Source organism: Petaurus breviceps, unplaced genomic scaffold, assembly GCF_028583685.1.
Source record: "Petaurus breviceps papuanus isolate PSGF00001 unplaced genomic scaffold, PetGlider_PUasm1.0 220, whole genome shotgun sequence".
Taxonomy (NCBI): domain Eukaryota; kingdom Metazoa; phylum Chordata; class Mammalia; order Diprotodontia; family Petauridae; genus Petaurus; species Petaurus breviceps.
In genome coordinates, this window is record NW_027185876.1 from 24016814 (window position 1) to 24035769 (window position 18956).

General features: G+C 39.3%; 1 protein-coding gene across 2 annotated transcripts in view; it reads left to right on the top strand.

The window, feature by feature from the left end:
- PRRX1 (paired related homeobox 1) overlaps positions 1–17986 on the top strand; it is a 106294-nt gene extending 88308 nt beyond the window's left edge. Inside the window, exons 3-5 of one of the 2 annotated variants that reach the window (XM_069094761.1) lie at positions 2801–2982; positions 7991–8062; positions 14634–14802. In XM_069094761.1, the coding sequence (XP_068950862.1) occupies positions 2801–2982; positions 7991–8045 (237 nt within the window). In that variant the 3' untranslated portion in view covers positions 8046–8062; positions 14634–14802. Of the gene's footprint in view, positions 1–2800; positions 2983–7990; positions 8063–14633 lie in introns of both variants that reach the window. The other variant, XM_069094760.1, reaches the window with a different exon arrangement.
- The last annotated feature ends 970 nt before the right edge of the window (positions 17987–18956 follow it).

Here is an 18956-nt window from a genome sequence, read left to right on the forward strand (position 1 = left end):
AGAAGAAGAAGAAGAAGAAGAAGAAGAAGAAGAAGAAGAAGAAGAAGAAATGAGAAGCCAAACCAGGGTTGTAGTCATAAGCACATGTATGAGTAGGGTTCAAATCCAGAGATGTTGAGGAGGTGGAAATACAAGATTTGGTATTTGAATGTAGCTAAGTGTGTGAATATAGGAAGAGTGAAAGTGAGGAGTTAAGAATAACACAGAGGCTGAGAACTTGAGAGGTTAGGAAGATGCTGATACCCTTTAAAGATGGAGAAAAGTTTAGAAGAGGGATGAGTTTGGGGAGAAAAATAAGGTCTGTCCTGGACATGCTGAGTTTGAGATGTCTATAGGAAACTGCCTGGTGATGTGGGATGGGAATGTATGGGAGAGAGACTTAGATTGGAGATGTAGATCTAAGGTCTTTGGCACAGAACTGATTATGTACCCAGTGGGAGTTGACGAGGTCACTGGGTGAGAAAGTGTAGAGAGAGAAGAAGGTCCGGGTTGTTGTGGAAGAGGAGATGGAGACTGAGAAAGAAAGGCAAAACAAGAAGGGACAAATCAAAAGAGCAGCTTGACAAAAACTCAGAAAAGTGACTGTACATAGGAAGAGGTCATGAACAATGTCAAATGCTGCAGAGAAGTTGAGAAGAGTGAGAACTTGGGAAAGGTCATCAGATTTCATAATAAAGAGCTCATTAGTAATTTGGTCTGAAACTTAACAACAGATTCAGTTGAACAAGAAGGCCAGAACCCATATTGCAAAGGATTGAGGAACTAGTGAGAAGAGAAGCAGAAGTAATGAGGGAAGACAATAAGGGAAGGAAGGATGGGACAGTGGCATTTCCAGTATGTGTGGGCCCTCTACTGTGCTACATCAGGCTTCCAAAAACGATGGCCAAAAATCAGATTAAATAAGCAAGCTCTAAAGTTAATAAGTTCTTTTCAGCTCTTTAAATGCTGTAATTCTGTATTTATGTAATCATCCATTTAAAACTCAGGTTTTCACGTTAGAAAAAAAGACACTGCTTTTGAGGGAAAAAAATATCTTCTCACTCCCCCTTTTTAGAGATGATAAAAAATAAAACCAGCATTTATATAGCACTTTAAAACTCACTAAGTGCTCCCAAGGGTTTTATTTGATCTTTTGATCTTCACAACAATGCTGTGAGAGAGCTGTTAAAACTATATCCATTTTACAGATGGGGAAACTGAGGCCGAGGAACTTTCTCACACAACTCCTAAGTATCTGAGCAGGATTCCAAATCAGGTCTTCCTCATGCCACGTCTAACACTCCACTGCATCTCCTAGTCACTTACCTAAATAGGAATGGAAAAGGCCTGAATAACATTAAAAAATTATTAGTCAGGATCTGTGATTTCATTGGTGTATGAAACTAAGTGAGGTAACTTCCTCTATGATTGAATCTGCATTTATTACACAATTCATAGTCTTGGAACATTCCTTAAGGCAATGGGAGATTAAGCGACCATTTCCATGACCACACAACCTGTTATGTATTAGTGGCAGGACTTTAACCAAATTTCCCCCATTCTAAGGTCATCTTTGCTACCCATTATGTCACATTGCTTCTCTGACTTATGGGGCATTAAGTCAAAAATTGATCATGATAATATAGCTCATCTTCTAAGTTATAGGATAATAGGATTTAAGAGTTGGAAGGGCCCTTAAAGATCATTCTATTATAATAGAAGTTCTTTGTGAGTAGGGACTGGTTCATTCTTTATATCTGTATTCCAAACATCTAGTGCAACATCATTTACATAATAGGTATTTAGTAAATTGTTAAAATTAAAAATTCTTGATTTATTGATGCTTTTTGACCTAGCCTAATTTTGTTATTTCATAAATGAAGAAACCAAGGCCTATAAAAGTGAAATGTCTTTCCCAAAGACATTCAATAAGTAGCAGGGCCAGTATTTGATCCCAGATCAAACTAATTAGTAATTAATGAGTTTCCAAATCCAGTGGAATTTCCACTATACCACTTAGAATGTTGCAGTAGGCAGAGAGCTAATCTTGGAGCCAAGAAGACCACTATTTAAATCCCCATCTCTGACACCTTCTGGCATTGTGACACTGGACCAGTTATTTAATTTCTCAGGGCAACTCTCTAAGGCTCAAGTTATAAGATTCTAAGGCTTAAGTAATAGAAAAGGTACCCATCTGGCTTTCTATACCAATGACATCACAAGTCTAGTCCTTGTCCTTGACCTTAAGGAGCCTACATTCTTTTTTTTTTTGTCTTTTTGGAGGGGGGAAGGCAGGGAAATTGGGGTTAAGTGACTTGCCCAAGGTCACACAGCTAGTAAGTGTTAAGTGTGTGAGGCCAGATTTGAACTCAGGTCCTCTTGACTCCAGGGCCAGTGCTCTATTCACTGCACCACCTAGCTGCCCCAAGGAGCCTACATTCTATTGAGGAATGTACTAACATTCATAAAAGCATATATAAGTGCAGTAAATACAAGGTCGTTGTAGTTGGGACCCTAAATATTTCATAACAATAATGCAGAAGGAAATGAGTCTAAGGGAAAATTGAAGGAAGTAAAGATGACAAAAAGATTATAATCACCGAAGGGCTTCTTAATACCATGTTTCAGTGATTACATAATCAATCCCTCCTCATAGATCACTGGGGATCCAGGGATCAGAGCTCTGGAGTAGGAGGAAAGAAGTTGTCAGCTCTCAAAGTTTAGAGGAAAGCAGTAAAGAGTCAGCCAGGGAGAGAGCTTCATGTTTGTAACTATTTTTCCCCCTTTCTCTGTCTTCCTCTCTCTATCACCTTCCTTCCAGGTGTGGTTTCAAAACCGAAGAGCCAAGTTTCGCAGGAACGAGAGAGCCATGCTGGCTAATAAAAATGCTTCCCTCCTCAAATCCTACTCAGGGGACGTGACTGCCGTTGAGCAGCCCATCGTACCTCGTCCTGCCCCAAGGCCCACCGACTATCTTTCCTGGGGGACCGCCTCTCCGTACAGGTGAATGAATGAATAAATGAATGGCACACTCTCCCTTGCTCCACTTCCACACGCTTTACCGCAGTCGTATCCATGCTGCCTGTGTGGCTGACCGAAATTTCTTTCTGGGTTAGCCTCTCCAGAGACACTCATCTTGTTGGCACCCCCAGCTTTCTGCAGGAGAATACTAGTTGCCCCAGGAGCAGGGTTTGGGGCAGAAGAGAGAGGGTCAGGCCATCAGCAGGCTCTTCTTGGACTCATGAACACTGAAAAGGGAGAGAGTGGGGAGAGGGTACCACAGAAAAGATGATTAAGACTTGCCCAGTTTCCCCCCTGCAAGCATCCTGGAATAAATCTTCCTCCCACCCCCACCCCAGTACAAATCCAAGAGATTCCTGTAATATTGTGGTCAAATAGGAACTTGCATAATGTCAAGGAAGTTGAGGCTCTGAGTGCTGTACAGAAGGCAACTGTCATGTTGAAAACACAGGTTTTAGAATAAAAAGCAAAAAAAGGAAAAAAAAAAGCAAGCCTAAACTAATCCTGACTGGTTTCATGACCATAGTTCCTTTCATAGTAGATGGGGATGGCTAATATCTAAAGATTTTCTCCTCTCCGATTCTTAGTTCTCATCTACTTCCCATGGAGCTCTCCTGATGGGATGTAGTTATGGGGGGTGTTTTGTACATAAGAATGGAAGGAGTTCCTCTCCAAATTCTCATCATGCAGCTCTAATATTCCAGAAGTGCATTTTCTGAAATACACACACACACACATATACACACACCCCAGATCCACTCAATGGGACCCAGTTTCCTTTCTTGTAGAAGAAACATCAGCCTTTACACATTTTGCTTGGCAGCCAGTGTTAATTAATGCTGGGACAAGGAGGAAGGAGAGGGCTGCAGACAAGAACCACTCTTGTTATCAGCTAAAATTATTCCACGTGGGCTGATGTGTCACCCATAGCCAAAAGTAATTAATTAGGGACAAAGTAGAGACTAGGTCAGAGAGCAGTAGGTCTATAGTCTCTTAGGTGATCTCTTGAACTACTTGGTCCTGTACCTAGGTTATCAATGTAAATATGTAATGGCTAATGACCCAACCAAGTCTGTTTTCAATGAAAGAAGAACAATTAGCACATTAATCTATTATGCTTCTATTTATCCCATTTCTAAGGCTAATGTTTGACTTAATGATTTCTGCTTGATTTAAGGTTCTAATAAACCTTCCAGTTCTAAATCCCATGATCCTATGTTTCTCTTTTTGCAAATGAGAAAACTCAAGGATGAGAGAGGTTAATTGACTTAGCCAAAGTCACATAGCTGGTAAAAGATGGAGCCAGGACTCAAACACAGCTTCTCACTATAGGTGATTATCTATAATCAAGACTTTTTCATAAGTTTAGGGAAGGAACATGTATTTGCTGAACTTAGTTCCCTGATGTAAAATGTCAGGATTGATATGAAGGTAGATTTCCATGTGCTAAATGTACTAATTACATAAACCACACCTAAACTGATAAGAATAATCCTCAGAAAAGCTAAACAGACATATGTGTTAAATAATTCGCTCTTTTTTCTTCCTTTGCTCTGGACATTAGGCAGAGTTTTGACCTTCAATCTTCCATGTATAAAATGCACACATAAGGATAATCCTATTACTGACCATCTCTGCTCCCAATGATGTCATCTAAGGTATACTCCCTGGCATAAGTGAGGAAATTCATGCCCAGTAATTAAGATAAAATCACCATTAAGAGCACAAATTTTCCATTGGTTTTACCATAAAAGTCTTTCCGATACTTTTTAGAAATCACATATATGCTTAATATTTCAAACCATATCCAGCTTTTCCATTTCTCAAAAAGAATGAGTAGATTTTAGGGCCATTAAATAACTGGGGAACTTGGAACTCAATAGATTCCAAGACCTTATTAACTGATAAAATGCTTTGAAATTGGCCCAAATAATAACACAGTATTTCTATAATATGCTAAAAAGTGCTTGATGTGGATTGTATCACCAGATCCTCACAATCATCCTTTGATGTAGGTAGGGCAGGTGTAATAACATCATCTAGAAAAGGAGTGGGTTGGACCAAGGTCCTATTCTCACTCTAAATACTATGATCTTCATTTTGTGAATAAGGCATAAAGGTTGATGGAGGTTAAATGACTTGCTGAGGTCACACAGCAGGTAGGGGATAGCCAGGACTCAAGGTCAAGTCTTCTGACTGTAAGCCTTGTGCTCTTTACATTATATCACACTAGCTCTCTGGAGTCACTGGGTGAGCATGTTTTATGATGTGTACAAAGTATACTTCTCTATGTGTGTATATGTGTATGTATATGTACACACATATGTGCATGCAACGTATAGTTCATGTATGTACACATATGTGTACATGTGTATGTGTATAGACACATATATGTATGTCTCTCTAAATACATATATGTATATCTCATTCAAAACAATCACAAGTGACATGAGTTCAAGGCCAGGTGAAAAGCTGAGGACAGAGGGATGGGTGGGGAGCAGGGACTGAAATCCCTCTTAGGGTAAAATTGAAATAGATGACCAAGGAATAAGAAAAGCTCACATCCCTGGTGCTTGCATCATCTTTATTCTGAGCATGTCCTGAGTGTGCATATAACATTTAAATTGATAACACTATAGGCAGGGTGGCTCAAAAGTCTCAGTGCCCTTTTAAGCTATTATAATCAAATATTTAAACTACACCAAGACTTTTGGCATAGCCTGTATAATGTAAAGGAAGGGGCATTTTAAGATCTTTTGCTAGCACACTGACTAACACCCCATTGCTTGCCTGGCTTGTCTCCTGAAAGGCTTAGTGCCTGGAAGGAGGGCACATGGAGGTTGGTGATATCAGATGCAGGGCTGACTTTTCAAGGTGCAGAGAGGAGAGGGAGAAATGTTGATATGTCACGATGTCCTCATAATGCCAATGAAGCTAAAATGCCACCCCTAACTCCATTACACTAACAATAGCATTTTTCACTAATAATTTCATAGTCTCCTCTTGGGTAGCTCCTCTCTTGGATACATAGTGAGTGATAGCATAGAATCAGCCAGATCTTACACAGCAAGTGGCTCCCAGGACAGAAGGATGAAGTAAATCTTTCAAGCAATCATTTTATCAATAGCATCTTAGTAGAACAAAGCATTTAACACATTTTCCTGAATGATTACTTTACACCTGCATATTCTCACCCACTATTAAGTATGGTATTTCCATGGCTTTTTGTCTAAATTTTAAGGGGAAATTAAATGTCATCTTAGCATTTTAACACTACTGTTTTCCAACATTAGCAAAGCAGTGGTATAATGAAAACAGATAAGGAATATAACCCTAGATTGACCTCTCCGGTCACACCTAAAGGAAGTGCAAAGGAAGAAAGAATGGTGGAAAGACAATGAAGCATTAGGATCTTTGTGTATGATGGGGACTGGAGACATGCTTACTACTGGTGCTACAATGCCTAGTTACTTAGCTAATGTTTCACAATAATCAGGAGATGTTTTCCTCAGGTGCTGCTCATGATATTTCTGTGGAGTGGTAGCTCATAATCATTTCTCCCACTTTCTAGAGTTGGGAGTTGAAGACTTGGCCAAAGTGACATTGCAAATCCTCTGCAACATCAGAACTAGAACTTATTATCCCTAACTCCTGTCTCCACTGCTTAACCTCCTGCCTCACAGTGCTACATTTGCAGTTAAGATATAATCTTGGACCAAAAACGGGAGTGGGTGGAGTATAAAGGAACTTTTTCTTTTCCCCTTATCTTTCCTATAAATTAAATGATACATTTTTCTGACCAGAAATGACATTCTGATAACTGACAGATAACAGGTTGGCAATCCAGGGTACATTAGCAAAGAGATAGAGATGCTGTGCTTAGTTATCCAGCCCAAGGCCAGAAATCCTTATAGAGACCTCCAGAACCTTTCTAAACTCCCTAGTCTTTTTTTTTTTTTTTTGCTTTTTGGAGGGCAATTGGGGGTAAGTGATTTGCCCAAGGTCACAAGGCTAGTTTTGTTGTGTGTGTTAAGTGTCTGAGGCCGGATTCCTGACTCCAGGGCCGGTGTTCTATTCACTATGCCACCTAGCCGCCCCACCCCCTAGTCTTTCTTTAGGAGAAGATAGGTAAAATCAGAACCTCAAAGCCTCTAGCTTTTGGTCATGATTGAGATGGAAGTCATAGGTGACTAGGGAATAACCAATATACCATGTTGCTACTTAACCTTTTTAGCTCACTGCGTTCCATTTCAATTCAATTCCCTATCTGAAGCATTACAGAGTCATCAAGGGGAGAAAAAAAATCTTGTTACCAATCACTAAATGAACAGTCATTTATTAATTTGCTATGTGCAGCCCCCTAGGCAATAGGGATACAAAGACAAAAACGGAATAGTCTCTGCTCTCCAGAAACATATTCTAATGGTCCTCACAACATTTTTCTCTAGCTTTAACAAGATTCTGAAGACATCTATACTATGGTAGGAGACCTTAGGGTCATCAGATTTTTTTAGATTTGGAAGGGACTTTAGAAGTCAGTCCAACACTCTTTTTTTCCTTATGACCTAGATTGGAATTATTTGCCTAGGTAAATTGTGGAATTGGCAAAAGGGAGACTCCCACTGCTGTGGAAATCATTCTCTAGCCCCCGTGATGATTTGTCTCCCAGGGTGGTAGATAGTGGTAAGCCCTGGGCTCCTGAGTTTCACTTGAGGAGGAGTAGATGAGGGACTCCTGTCTACAGTCAGTCTCTCCTGTGGGTGAATTCTTTGGCAGCTTTGGAGTCATTCACAGGGGAAAGGCTTGGAATCCCAAAGCTTCCCAGAATGACAATAAAAGAGTGGGGTTGACACCATTAATTGTCCACCTCATCCCTCCCCAGTTTTTCTCATCCTGCTCCCTGTCCCCTCATGTGATCGTGGTCACAGTGCTGCCTGACATCTGCTGAACTCGTTTGGCTCATTTCTCCCTTTCACACTTTCAAAAATAGATCTTCGTCCCTCCCAAGATGTTGTTTACACGAGGGGCTTCATAACGGATTCTAACGGAAGACACTGAAAAGGTAACTTGTCAGTGGGGGAAGGGGGCGGTATCTTGGGCAGGGTTTGAATGGGGAGTAGTGTGCTCAGGAAGAGGCACATTTATATTTATGTTCCCAGAAGCTTAAGCAGTGAGGTGCTTGGGTGGGGAATGCCATTAACAAACAAAACAGAACGCGTCCTTCCGTTGGCTGCTAGAATTGTCAGAGCAGGGACAGTTTTTGGAGACAGAGTCTGGGTGAGACTACCATAACAGACTGAACTTCTAATCCTTATTCTGCACTTGACCTGAGCCAGGTCAGACAATCAATCTGTTCTTTGGTCATAGAATCATAGCTTCAGAGCTGGAAGGAATTTGAGAAGTCAATTTAATCATGCCCCTCACTTTACAGATAAGACCACCAAGACCCGGTGGTGTTAAGTGATTTGCTCACAATCACACATGTAGTTTGTTAATGATAGCACTAGGATTTGAACCCAGGTCCTCCAGGTCCAAATCCAGCAACATTTCTGTTATATGATATTGTTTCCTGATTTCCATGACCTACTTTACATGAGGGTTTGAAGAATTAGGGTAGGTTCTAAACATCTTGAGAAACAAGGAAAGATGCTAGGCAACTACAAGTTATTTTTTTTCTGGAGCAAGTATCTAGATGAGTCAAATTATGAAAGTTATCAGATATTACTTCTAAGTGGAAGAATTAAACAAAGAAATAGTGACATTTAACAGAGCATGGCACAAGTGTAGCCTGTTTTGGGAAACTAGACTGAAATAGTCATTCACGTGCACTTGTTAAAGCCTCTGATGTTCAGGATGTTGTGTTGAATGCTAGGCAAGCAGAGACCAAAATAGAACATTCCTTGCTTTCAAGGAGCTTACATTCAAATTTGAAAATTTGAAAAACAAAATTAGAAGGTGATTTTTGCATTATGAAAGACAGAAGTAGAGGTCATTTTAAAATGTAAGATTGTCTAGTGCATTGAATGGACTTAATTGAGCAAAATTTAATTTACACACAACTTTTCAAGAAGCCTGGCTTACACAAAGTAAGCTGTACGTGCATTGTCTTTGCTACTATTGTTCAAGCACCGGCATCACTCTGCAAGTAAAGCACACACCCTCATAGGTAACATTTTAAGATAGTGTTACACAGGTGTGGGTTTTGTATGTGGAGAGTGACGTGGGCGGGGGAGGGGAGACAAAGGACTGAATAACATTCTTTGTCAAAGAATTAGGAGACAAAATTTTAAAATCTCAACAAAACCCCTAAAAATTTCTTCAAACTCCTTATCTGACTTTAATTTTTAGCAAGTCTTTATTTTGGGAAACCTACATGCAAGAGTAGGTCCCAGTAGCCATATTGTGTTTTCCAGTTCTAATTCCCATTGAAGTCTAGGAGAACAATAGGAATCACTTAAATTTGAACTTAAAACTAAGCTGAGGTCAATCAGAATAAGTTAAAAGTATAAAGATCATTATGACCCATCCCAACTTTTGCATTACTACATTATTTTTTAGCACTGTATAGACAGGAGTCAGAAAAACTTGGCTCAGTTTCTGGCATCCTCTTCAATCTCACACAAGTCAACTCATTAACCCACTCTTTCTATCTTAAAATAAGGTATATTTCCAAAAGTTACATGTGAAAACAAATTTAAAGTTGATAGCCATGCTAAATATCTCTTTTCCCCACATGTATATTGATAATTATTTACACAACCACCTGACAAAGTTAATATGATTCCACTGAACCAAGACCCAGACATGGTAAATGCTCTTAATCTCTTGCAAATACACGAATGTGAAGGAAATGTGACTTTGCCAATGTAGGCAACTCCTTATAAGGGAATTCTCTCCACCAACACAGTTGGCAAACCTATCTATGCTTTCGTGGCTGGCTTAGGGAAGTCCCAGAGACAGATGAAGGTTGCCCAAGGTCACATAGTGAGTAAGGGCCAGAAGCAATATTTAAACCCTGGTCTTCCAAATTCCAAGTCATCAACTAGACAATATTTCAAATAGTTGACAAAAAAATCAAGACCCCAAGACCCAAATAGGCAGCCAGCTGTCTAATCTGCTCAGCTAAGCCACTGCTGTCATTAGCTTTCACATAAGGACTTCAAGCTTGCTATATTTAAGTTTAGTTCAACCTTGAAATATCCTTTCTCCTGGACAAATTTGTTGATTCAGTAGATGCAACCTATGTAATTATTTTTCAACCCTATTTCCCTAATGTACTCTTCAAAGTAAAAAAAAAGACATTTCTGGGGATAGTTTAAAAGAAAGTATAATCTCAGAACCAAGTTTAATTAATGCTGTGGCCAAGGTCCTATAAAGGCATCCTTTCCCACAGAATTAAGTCATGTGTTAATTCTACAGGAGAGAAGAGAAAAGGGAAATGCATTAATGGCTGAAATCAAAAGAAATGCATGATTCTTATTAATAAGGCATGACAAAGACAAGCTCAGCTCCACAATTAATACTAACCCAAAATTCAGCTGTTTTCATGAGGTCTTTTTAAGTCACAGAAACCAAAACCAAAACAACCTTCAAGTTTATTCTTGCATTCTTATCCCAGGAATTTTCTATGTAGAAAATGGTACTATTTGGCTGGTTTTGGACAGTTCCACAGGGCAGGAAGACAAGATGAGAATATAAGTAGTCATATCTGTATGTTTTCTGACTTGAAAAAAGGAAAATAAAGTTAATCTCTGAAGCACTTTTTTTTTCTTTCTTGAGAAAAGACCATAGACGACGTGATGGCTTGAAAATCCAGTGGTCCTACATAGACCCTCTTGGATTTGTGAGCATCCAATGCCTTCTCACCTCTAACATTTTAAGAATCAAGTTGTTTCCTTTCTACCCTTAACCCCTTTGTTGAAATGTCATTCGGTTAAAAGGCACCAAACAACCCAGAAGCACAATTCACACACTCCCTTTTTCTGTGGATTATGAGTGTTTATAAGCAAGTCAATAGTCTAAAGGAGACATTACTATTAGCTAAAAGGGAGATGTAAATCCCTGTGGATAAGACAAGACTCTTCTGACATATACAAAATGCCCCTGGAGTCTATGGCTATAGAGGGAGTAACTGTTTTCTAGTGACTTGAGCAGAAGTTTGGTATTTCAGACTCTCTACTATTGATTGGGTTGATGCTATAAGATGTCCAGAGAAATTGGGTCACTTCTTTTAACTCTAGTTCATGAATTTATAAGCCTATTTTGGTTGGTATCTGTGATTTCATTAATGTGGGGAACTTCCAGTGTGGAAATTCCCTCATGGATGTAGATTAGCAAGCCATCTTACCTTAGAGTCTTCTATAGTTGCCTGAGGACACTATGAGGTTAAATGACTTGCCCATGGTCACATGGTTTGTGTCAGAGGCAGGAACTGAACCCAGGTCATTCTGACATTATTCACTATCTCTTGTCTGGCTTTCTAAACATCAGGAACAGAATGGAAGTTATACCATCTATGTACATAGTATGGAACTGAAAAATTCAGTTCATTACTAATTAAAAAATTGCTTTGTGAACACTAACTACTATAACCACACAATACCCCCAGAATATTGCAGTCTTCATAAGTCACCTATGGTTGTCATTCCAAGAGTAGTGACTATAATCAGCCACAGTGATTTTGTGTATCATCAGAAAATACTAAATAAATAAAGAAATGAAAACTTCATGAAAAAATGAAGTTTTGAAATATTATGGGACCTACTGTAACAAATTTTTGATGAAAATGTATTATCTAGTACTGTTCAGTAGTATCTATTACTATTTGGATGAAGGTGAACTCATGAAGCCATGTTCTCCTGCTCAAAAGATGCACTTCATTTCCATAATTTTCCTTTAAGATAAAGAAGTGCTGGTCAGCTTTCATGTTGAAGAAAATTTTAGTGTGATACCTTACTTAGAAAGAACCTTAGAGCCATCAGAAAATTTACTATGGTGGCGTCTAGATACTTAGGCAAAAATATCCAGTGACAAACACAGCCAGTAATAAAGTAACTTTGCCAGTTAGTTACCTAGCCAGAGATCAAAATCTTCATCAAAATCTTAACGCTATCATCACTTCTCAATAGAACTATTTCCCTGGGGTCATTGGTAGACTCTCTTTCCCCCCTCTTGATAGAGAAAAGAGCCATGCTTTTCTCCTCTTATTGAAGTCTTATCTCCTGACCTCCCTCTCCTGCCAAATCACCCCATAAAAATGAAGTTTAAATGAGCAGACCTGATAGGATGAAGGCAAAAACAAACGAACCAAACCAGAGCAAACCAAGAAAACATAAAAGGAGAACTTCGGTCTGTTCAATTTCTCCCTAACTCTCATAAAAGAAGACTGGTATTCATCAATGCTACATAATATGAAAGTTCAAATCTATTACAAAGTCTCCTTTTATGGGATATGTATGAGGTAGCAGCCCCAAGTTTTCAAGCTCTCTTAACTTTCCCCTAAGTAGATTAAAAAGAAGCTTTATAATTTAAAATTTAGAACAATATTAGGCTGACCACACCACCTATGATGAGTATAGATCTCAAATCCTGATGATCTACTGGTTCACATGGGAATTCAAGACTATATGTTTATGGAATTTTAAATTGAATAGGATTCCTTGGCATGTTTGGAAAGGCACAGCTTGAAAGGGGGATGAGACCTGTAGTTGTCTTTTATCGGGTCTTTCTGAATGGTATAACTACCTTTGTAGCTGCCACGATGATACTCAACAGTGATGGGTAAGAGAGAAGAAAGAAATCTCATCTTCCAACACATCTCACTAGCACCTACTACTTGCAAGATAATTGTCTTTCTGTCTCTACATATATGTGTGTGTGTATACATGTGTATATACACATGCATATATGTATATGTATATATATAGCTATAAAAGTGTGTACACACTCACACACATGAAATGGCTTGAGAGCTTCTCAACCTATGGAATGTCAGTCAGTTATTCAACAAGCAATTATTAGGCATTTAACAGGCACTATGTTAAGAACTAAGACTACAAAGGAAGGTAAAAATATTATCTCCACCTTCAAGGACCTCACATAGGAGAGATCAAATATCAGTAGATAGCTACATATAAGATACATGCATAGATGAAAGGTAACCTCAAATGAAAGAGCTTCAGCATTTGGGTGTGGGGCAAGGACCCAAGAAGTAGTTCATAGAAGATAGTATTTGAGTTGAGTTTTGAAAGAAGCCAGGGACTCTAAGAAGTAGAGAAGGGGAGGGAGAGCATTCCAGGCACCAGGGAGAGCCCATACAGAAGACTTGGAGTTGAGAGGTGGAGATTTTTATTCGATGAACTGCAATAGGCCTGTGGAGCTGGATAGTAGAGTCCACAGAGGGAAGTAACATGTAAGAAAAAGTAGGAGGAAGGGGCCAGTTTGTGAAGAGCTTTACATGCCACATAAAGGATATCATATTTGATTCTGGAGGTAAAGGGGGGAGTTGCTGTCTACATTGTGAGCCTTCTCTCTCTTTCCTCTGTCATGTAACAAATGCTTATTGATGATATATTCTATCTGTCTCTCAGCCTCAGTTTTCTCTCTTTTTTGGTCTTACCACTTAAGCCTTGGAATGAGAAACTCCCTGGTGGCTGATGGAATTCTGTTGGAATGTAAGGGACAGAAAACCACATGTCATTCCATATATGAGCACCCTTTCCAGTTGAAAGGGATTTTGTTGGATTAAAAAAAAATTAGGAGCATTTTCATTGCATTTAAATGTCTCTTTTTGAAGAGGTTAAAAGTGATGAATATTCTATAGCAAACTTTATAGACATTTATGTGGTATGTTTGTATATGTGTTTTCTTCTTAAGGACATGTAAGTGCATACATGTGCATTTGCTAAAGCTAACCCAAAACCGCTAATTACAAATTTCAGCGCTCTAGCTTTGAGGTCTTGAGGTCTTAATTACAAGTTTTGACAATGAAATGCAACTTCGTGTACTTCTCAGTGATGGGTGTAACTAGAAGAAAAAAAAACCCTTGAGATTTTGGTGCCTGAATTCAGAGCTGTTAATGCTGGAGGAGACTTCCAAAGGATGTATTCAAAAAGAAGATGTTTGTTAGTTTGATTAGTGGTTAGGAAGGGGACTTTATAGACCTAAAATCCCTGAAATGGTGATTGTCTTAGGACCTGGTCCTGGGTACAATGAGCTATGTGGACCCATTTTCTAAGGCATGCAGAGCTATTGACAACATAGTTCTGGACTGTTGGGTGATGGTGGTTCATATTCTCAGCCCACAGAACTTGTTTTTAAGTGCTTGGCTTCCCCCAGTGCTGCTTCCTAAGATCAGGAGTAGGAAGGGAGATTGAGAAGTATTTTGCATGGTTAACTGATGAAACACATTTGCCATTCAACAGCAAGTTTTCCCTCTTGGAAATTAATCACTGCTCACTGGAGCCAACACAGCAAATGCCTTTCCTTCTTCTCACCCCACCCCCAGCCCATCTGTTCTCTCCACTCCCACCCCCAACCACTGAAATTGGTTTCCAAGTGTCATATGGCAAAGACTTTGAGCTTCCTGAGACTAATGCCTCTTCTTCTCCCTGTTCTCTCCTTTGTCCCTACAGTGCCATGGCTACTTATCCTGCTACATGTGCCAACACTAGCCCTGCGCAGGGCATGAACATGGCCAACAGCATTGCCAACCTGAGACTGAAGGCAAAGGAATATAGTTTACAGAGGAACCAGGTGCCAACAGTCAACTGAGAAAAACAAACAAAAACATTCAAAAACAAACCTAAGAAGAAACCAGAAACAAAGTAAAACAGAAAACCACCATAAGATACCTTTCTTGCTCCCTTCACTGCTTTGTCTGCTGGGGAAAACAAACAAACACAAACAGACAGACAAAGAATGCAGAACTAAACATTGGGATCATAGCAGAGAAAAGCAGGAGAGGAGCTAACTGAAAAAAAAAATTAGTTAACAAATGTTTCCTCTCCCTTTGGGATATCACTACCATTTGTTCCCGTGTTTGATTATTTTTGTTTTCATTCATCTATGCTTTGCTCAGTATAATGCAAGCTTCTTCAGCTATGTCCACCCCATCCCTCATTATTCTAAGTTTTTTTTAATTCATAACAGCAGAACTATATAGACATGCAGAAAAGAGTGCCTAGCGTCATACCGCTGACCCATCTTGAGCCTTAGTGCCTTCCCTGTCCTCCTGCCCAGCTCAGTGTCTAAAAAACTCAGAGGGCTCTCAAGATTGCCAAAGTTTTTCTAAAGTGCCTGCCTGTCTCCCCAGAAACCTGACTCACTCCCTGATTCTCCCTCTGTAATGTGTGAGTAAGTTTTGAGGGATAGCGTCTGGAAAACAGCAGCAATGTCCAAAGTGGGTCATTAGCCTGTCCTGATCTCTTCCTACCTGGCTGATTCAAAGCACTAAGCCTTATTTAAAACAATAACAATATAAAACATGACCCATCCATTCCCGAAAGTATCAGCCATTCTGGGTTTAGAAAGAGCCACAAGTTCACAATTAGCCATTTTGAAGGGGGGAAGTACCCTATTTTTAAGAGAGATGGAAAACTTGCCCTTGCAGAATCAAAGACTCAGATCTGTAACTGGTGTTGCCCACTGCTTCCTTGGTGCCATGGATAAAAGGATAGTCAGATGCACATTTATATATATGCTGTATATATTTATATATATTATATACATATATAATATTCTTACAAGCTTGGTTTCGTGGTTTCTAAAATCTAATGCAATGAAGATGAAAACATCAGGGTTGTCAGTGAGGCTACCACCATTTTGTGTATCTCTAATGAAGGGAACAATTACCAGTAATTAGGCTCCTAGTTTATTTTCTTTGTCATTACATAATTCCAGTTAAGGCCATATAGGGCAACCCTTTCAAAATAGATTTCATTGATGCAGTGTGACTTTAAATGGATCACAGCTTGATCTGAGAGTATGGAAATAAGACCCTTTTCTGAAGAGGTTGGTTTCATATGGAATGATGAGAAGACCTGCTCTACAGTGGGAATTATTTTAAAGAGAAGAAGAAAAGCCATTTAATCATACATCTTTTCTTCAACCAACAGCAATCAGAAAAACATTTTTTTAGAAGCCAGTTCCTTAAAAAAAAACAGAACAAACCCCCAATTTTAAAAGGCTATTTCTTTAAAAAGAGATTTTTAACCAATAATACTTGCAATTGGGAGCACAGATACTTTTATGGTTTTGTTAATTTAAGTTGATTTTCCCAACTTACCAGGAAACCTCAACCAAGTTCTATCACCATGCTGTGCCTTAATTTACCTGTTTGCAAAATGGGTTTCATAATACTAACCTACCTCACAGGGGTGTTGTGAGGTTCTAATTATTTGTTCAGTCATTCCTTTCTTCACTTTGTAGCACCTGGGAGGAAAGACGGTGCCCTTATTTTCTAGCAAGAAAATGCTGTCTCATTATAAACAATTATAATTGTATACTGGGAAATGGGGAGACTGATATAAACTCACAGATTTCTCAACCACCATGTCTTTTGGCCAAAAGGGTAATTTGCATTGACTATATGAGAATCAGTATGACAATACCCGGAATGCCTTCTTTTTGTCAACCCTTGTTTTTCATCCATACTTCTCCTGAGCAGCTTGGCTCTAGCATTATAAATTGCAAATCATTAAAACACTTGAGATTGATCTGCAAAGAATCCCTGGCAGAGGGCCAAGGTGGTGAAGACCATGCAGAGGCTGCAACGTTCTGAACATGCCCCATGTAGACCAGTCATGTCCTTTACGCATCAGGTTGAGTTCGTCATGACAATCTTTCATTACTTCACATGGACTGCCATCCAACCAAATATGTATTCCCTCATGCTGTCACTAAATCTTTCTTGTGATTCTGTGTGTATCCTGGTGGGTACAAAGGAGGTTCGTATGATATCATACTGTTTGCAACTGAGTACTTTCCCTTCTCTCTCAACCCACTTGAGAGAATTCTCACTGCGCCCCTGAACTATCTGCTGGGGGATGTCAAATGTAAGGATCTCTATACTCATTTCTTACTTAGGTTCCTTGGTTTTGTTTCTAGTAGCTCCTGGAAAAAACCAAGGTCCAAATAAGCCCAGGAACCTGATTTAGAAGGTCATGATTTGTCTTGTGAAAAGAGAATGATCTTGGACATTTAGAAACCTCCAGGGAGGGTAGGGGGCTAAAGGTGTAAAGGGGTAGGATGTGCAGTAAAGGTGTTGGAAACACCGTTATTTCTAACAAAGTGTTTAGGTTCTTGAGGTAGGGAGAGAGAGGATCATTTCAAAATGAGATTTTTCTAAAACAGCTTGATATCCTTTGCCAGTGAAGAACAGAGAATCCTGAACACACAACCAGAGTGCTAGTTGGATAAATCTTAAGACTGGGCCTACAATTCCCAGACACCTCAAAATGCCACCAATGCTAATCAACCATGAAAAATTTTTCCTGCTGGAGAAACCAAAGCGCTGGCATCCATTTTCTTTGCAGTTCACCAAGAATTATAACAGTACAAACACTATGGTTTTGTGCATTTATTTTCTTTTATTTTTAAAATGCAAGTATTATATGGAATTTAGAGGAGTAGCCCTCTGGCTCCTGGGTCAGGTGCCAACCGGGAACTTGGGCACTACAAAGCTTGAGGCATCTCCCCGTTTCTCACTTTTACCATACCCAAATAATGATAATAATAATAATAATAATATATATATATATATAGACTATCTATCTGCCAGCCTCACCCCTCCATGTAACAAGATGCTGGTCCACAATAGAAATAAAACCAGGAGAGGTGATGAAATGAAAAGGGAACAACATTGAGGGGTAGAAAGACCTCATAAGAAATGTATTATGTAAATTATATCTTGCTTTATGTTGTAAAATATACAGTGTTTGCGCTAGAATAGAAATGATTCCTTTTCAATAAAAAGAGAGAACACTCATGTTTCTTGTTTTATGCACTTGTGTCTTCTTGCCTCTTTGACATCCAGATGCCCTGTTTTTCAAAACCTGAGATGGAAATTGAGGTAATGGGATGAAGGTAAGAAGGGGCAGTGAATAAGAGAATTGTAGCATCTAAAAGCCAGAAGGTGCTTTGGAGGCCATTCTTATTTTCCAGGCCAAGAAGCAGAAGTTTCTAGTGGTTACTTGCCCAAGGACACACAAGTAGTAAATGTCAGAGGCAGGATTTGAACCCAGGTCCTCTGACTCTAGGGGGCAGCTAGGTGGTACAGTAGATAGAGCACTGGGCTTGGAATCAGGAAGACTCATCTTCCTGAGTTCAAATCTGGCCTCAGACACTTACTAGTTGTTTGACCCCTGGGTAAGTCACTTAACTCTGTTTTCCTCAGTTTCCTCATCTGTAAAATGAGCTGAAGAAGAAAATGGCAAACCACTCCAGTATCTTTGCCAATCAAACCCCAAATTTCATTACAGATCTGTAACCAAGGCTTTTCCTACTGAACTATTGTTTTCTCTGAAAAAAAAAAAGAATTAGTGATCTTCATGAATGGTGTGGGGAGAAAATAAAGATGCTATTTCTTAGAGGAATAAGAAGCAATGAAAAGAACCTGACCTCCTATATTCTTGGTTGAGCCCACCATTTTCACCAAGATCTCAAAAGCCCATAGAGTAGCAGGTACCATATGGCAAAACAGAACCTAGCCTTTTGCCAAAAATTTCAGCTTTCTTAGCTCAGTTCTGACTTTTATTAAAGCATAAGAATTTGATTACAAAGTGAAATAATGGACAATCCATTCCTTGTTAACTATCTATTATGCATTCTATTAATAATGAATTATTAAGTAGCCTTAACTCCCTGAACTTCTGCTAATCTTCAGTGCTGGATAACCATTACCATGTAATTCCTCCCTTACTAGTCCTTAGCTGCAGAATATTTATGGGGGGAATCAC